The sequence below is a fragment of the Larus michahellis genome, chromosome 4 (assembly GCF_964199755.1).
Source record: "Larus michahellis chromosome 4, bLarMic1.1, whole genome shotgun sequence".
Taxonomy (NCBI): Eukaryota; Metazoa; Chordata; class Aves; order Charadriiformes; family Laridae; genus Larus; species Larus michahellis.
The window spans coordinates 45079757-45084281 of NC_133899.1; the positions used below are offsets into that span (position 1 = coordinate 45079757).

At 54.5% G+C, this 4525-nt stretch overlaps 1 protein-coding gene across 1 annotated transcript; it reads left to right on the plus strand.

The window, feature by feature from the left end:
• The first annotated feature begins 1092 nt into the window (after positions 1–1092).
• Positions 1093–2592, plus strand: LOC141743082 (inositol 1,4,5-trisphosphate receptor-interacting protein-like 1). Its single transcript, XM_074586806.1, has one exon. It carries the CDS (start codon positions 1093–1095, stop codon positions 2590–2592), a length of 1500 nt encoding a protein of 499 aa, XP_074442907.1.
• Positions 2593–4525: the final 1933 nt, after the last annotated feature.

The following is a 4525-nucleotide window of genomic DNA, read 5'->3' on the forward strand; positions in this document are numbered from 1 at the left end:
AAGTTCCTTAGAAATGAAGTGAGTGGCTGGACTCTGGGAAGTTATAAATATCTTCTAGGAAGAACTGCTTATTCAAACAAATAGCTAATCTGCTTCAGAATAAACAGCTGAATTGTTTTATTGATTGTGCATTTATTAGGGGAACAACATGGGAAACATTCATTGCCAAAACCAGAAACATTCTGTAGCATACAGCATGGAAAACCAACTGTCCTGCAAACATGGTGATCCAACATGATGTAACACCGAAATTAGAGAATGAGTGAGTCTTTAATTCAGCTATACACAGATCCAAAGGCAAATCACTTAAATCACTTGCCTGCTCCTTCATTTCCCAATGTATGATGAAGAATAACTACTTTTGTTTATAAGAGGATTACCTTTTTTAGGCATTACTATTAGTAATCATTAAAAGAAAACACTAAAAGTTTCCAACAGCATTGCCCCTCTCATTCTTCAGACCAAGGAACCTGTTCAACATCTTCATCAATGACATAGACAGTGGGATCAAGTGCACCCTCACCGGTTTTGCCGGTGACACTAAGCTGAGGGGTGCGGTCGACGTGCCAGAGACATGGGATATCATCCAGAGGGACCTGGACCAAGAGCAAACCCACACACTCACATTTACTACAAAATGCTGCCGCTGAGCCGGGGTTGGGGGGGAGTGTGTGCCCAAGGGCGGGTCTGGTTGCCGGCCGTGCCTGTGATGTGCTCTGTCACCTGGGACACCACAGGGGACGCGTCACAATGGCGGGGGGCAGCTATAAAGGGCAGCTGCAGCAGCACTGCCCCAGTATGGCCTGGGCTAGCAGGAGATAGGGAGGCTGGGCTGGACCAGGGCCGGGGCAGAAACGCCGGCCCCTAGGGGGTGGGTTCTCACCCGGCATCAAGGGCCCAGCCGCTGGCCCCTGGGCTGGGCACAGGCCTTGCTGCCTCCCCGCTGCCTCATCCCCTCCCCTACCTGCCCCCAGCTCCCTGCGGCTCCCGTCCCCGCTCCCCCTGCCACCAGTTCCCTCCCTCCCTCCCTCCCTCCCTCCCTCCTTCCCTCCCAGCCCCACTGAACCCCTTCTCTCCCTACTCCTACAGGCTATGGCTGCAAAAAGGGTCCTCATCTTGCTTGTGCTAAGCTTCTTCCAGCTCCTGCCGATGGTCGGCGATGAGCTGGATGGCGGCAAGCACGAGCGCATACCGCAGCATGTGGAGCAGCTGAGCCTGGAGATGACTCGGCTGCTGCATGAGCATGTGCAGAGCAGCTTGGACTGGGGAGGCCTGGTCTTTGCTGCCTTGCAGTGGTGGCAGTTCTGGGCGATTTCTGGCATGCTAGACCTGTTCTTCACACTCTGCTGGTGGCTCAGGAAAAGGAGCCGACAGCCAGACTGCACTGATGAAGGGGAGAGCTCCAGCAGCAGCACAGAGCTGGAGGAGGAGGAGGGTGGAGGAGATTCTGATGACAAGGGGCATCCTCTGATGACAAGGATTTTTGCAAAGCGCATCTGGCGGTCAGGGAAGAGCATGGCCTACAGGAGACAAGTGGTGGAAGAGCTGGTGGGCGACCTCCTTGCTGTCTTCCAAGAACGCTTGTCAAACAGGTTCTTCCCGGCGCTGCAGCCAGCGATCGGGGTGGGCAGCACCTTTGAAGGTTGGAGTCCCTGTGGTGATGATGCTGTCTACCCCCTGCTTGTGCCCCTGAAGCCCCCCCGTGGCCATGCCTTCCACTTGGAGCTGGGCACCGCGGGGCAGACACCGGCAAAGAACTGCATCCGTGTGGAGCAGGAGTGCACCTGCACGAGGGACCAACATGTGGAGAACATGCTGTGCTTCCTCCACCACCCTGAGGAAGTGCTGTGGAGAAATCAGGATTCCAGCCTCCTAGGCACCGTCTGCACCGACTCCTACCTAGATGCACAGAAAATTGCCTGCTGGTTTCAGAACTTGGTGACCTCAGCCTGGGGGGAGATGACTCAGTCGCATCACTACAGGATGAAGGTGCTGCCTTCCAGCCGCTCCTGCAAGCTGCAGCTGACGAGTGCCTCTGGGAGATCCCTCTTGGTTGAGATAGTGTTTGGGGTGCAGCAAGGCGACTCGGACATCTTCCTGAGCAGCCAGGCTACAGAGACCATCTTCGCCCCAAGCACAACTTGGTCAGTGACCTACGCTGTGGCAGAGGTGAAGTTCTTCAGGCGTATGTCCAGGCAGGCCCCGCATGGCACCATCTACCTCAACTGTCTGCAGCTCTGTGCCGGTATCCTTGTGAGCGCAGGCTTTTCCTCCTACACTTGGAAGACGGTTGTCATGCACCTCCTCAACACCATACCCCTGTCAAGCTGGAGCAGGTGGGACTTCATGATGCGGATGCAGGATATTATGTGGTACCTGCATGGCTGCTTGGAGGAGAAACGCCTGGACCACTTCTTCTTCGGGAATGAGAACATGCCTGAGGACATCATCTTGCCCGCAGCCTTCCAAGCGGCTGAGCCGGTCAACCTCTTCCAGTGCCTGGTGCACGATGCAGCTGCCCACGCCAAGGCACTGCGTGAGTTTGAGGAACTGCAGGATCGGTTCACAAGACTGCTGATCTTTGGAGTCTGAAAGGTCTTCACAGACAGAGCTGTGTTCATGTCCCCTAGACTGCCCGCACCTCTTCAAGAGCATCCCTTCCTTCTGGGAGCTTTATTTTGTACAAAGTTGTCAACAGACGGTGTGTTTGAACAACAGCTGCATCTCTGAGTGAGTTTGCATCAGTTTTTTGGGGAACGTGGGCACAGGGTGCTGGCTGCTCAGCTGCCCCAGAGTCGGGGAGCATTGGCTGAAGAGCTGATGGGGTGGGCTCTGGTTTCACTGATTCCCTAGCTAAGGCTCCCCCTCCTGCACTGGGGCAATGGGAATAATTTGTCGCCCTCCACAGCTGGGCCCATTGCCTGTGTGGCTCCACAGGGAGAGAGCCTGACGTGGCTTCCTTGGGAGCCATACACAAAACAAGCCCTGGGAGCACTGCAGCATTGCCCTTGGGCGACCCCAGCGAGGTGGGAATGACGCAGTCTGAGTGGGGAGCCCTTTGCACAGGGGACAAGTGCCACGACTGCAGAGCGGGGCTCTGGCTGCTCTGGCTCCTGTACGAGCATGAGACTCATGCTCAACACCCTCTCATCACCTCAAGCTCAGGTTCCTACCACCTTAACACGGGAGACTTAACACGTGCAGCAAGGTTAAAGAAAACTTTTGAGATGCCTCCAATTCAAGGCACGCACTTGCGCAGTCCGTGCCACGTTTACGAGAAGCAATTTTACACAAGGTTCTTCTACCTTTCTCTGGCGGTCAGGTACAACATGATTTGACCAATCCCTGCTTAACACACACAGACTACAATTTATAAAGCAGCTCTAATTCTGTGGCCATCACCATCCATCTGCTTCTGTCTTGGTCTGAACCACCCCGGGGTAGGTCTGGCTGCAGCTCCTTCTCTCTGATGCCAGACAAGGGGAGAGTTTCACAGAGGTGTTAACGGGGCTAGGATGCAGCCATGAAAGTCCGGGACTGGAGAATCCAGAGCAGGGGAGTAACGGACAGTATCCAGGAAAAGTCAAGCAGGCAAAGCAGCTGAGCCACCCACACACCTGCATTAGAACCTCTGCCAGCAGGAAAGCACGTAAGGTGTTAGCAACTGGAGACTCGAGACAGCCGGCATGGCTTTACTAAGGGCAAGTCCTGCCTGACCAACCTAGTGGCTTTCAACAGTGGAGTGACTGCATCAGTGGACAAGGGAAGAGCAACGGATATCATCTGTCTGGACTTCTGCAAGGCCTTTGACACGGTCCCCCAGAACATCCTTCTCTCTAAGTTGGAGAGATACGGATTTGATGGGTCGACTGTTCGGTGGAGAAGGAACTGCCTGGATGGTCACATCCAGAGGGTGGTGGTCAATGGCTCAATGTCCAGCTGGACAAGTAGTGTCCCTCAGGGATCCAAACTGTGACCAGTGTTCTTTGATATCTTCATCAATGATATAGACAGTGGGATCAAGTGCACCCTCAGCAAGTTTGCAGATGACACCAAGCTGAGTGGTGCGGTCCACATGCCAGAGGGACGGGATGTCATGCAGAGGGACCGGGACAAGCTAGAGAGGTGGACCCCTGCAAACCTCATGAAGTTCAATAAGACCAAGTGCAAGGTCCTGCACTTGGGTCGGGACAATCCTCATTATCAATACAGGCTGGGCGATGATGTGATAGAGAGCAGCCCTGCGGAAAAGGACTTGGGGGTACTGGTGGATGAAAAGTTGGACATGAGCCAACAATGTGCACTTGCAGCCCAGAAGGCCGATCACATCCTGGGCTGCATCAAAAGAAGTGTGTAGCCAGCAGATCCAGAGAGGTGATTTTCTCCTCCTCTACTCTGGTCTCATGAGACCCCACCTGGAGTACTGTGTCCAGCTCTGGAGCCCTCAGTACAAGAAGGACATGGACCTGTTGGAGCGGGTCCAGAGGAGGGCCACGAAGATGATCCGAGGGCTGTAGCACCTCTC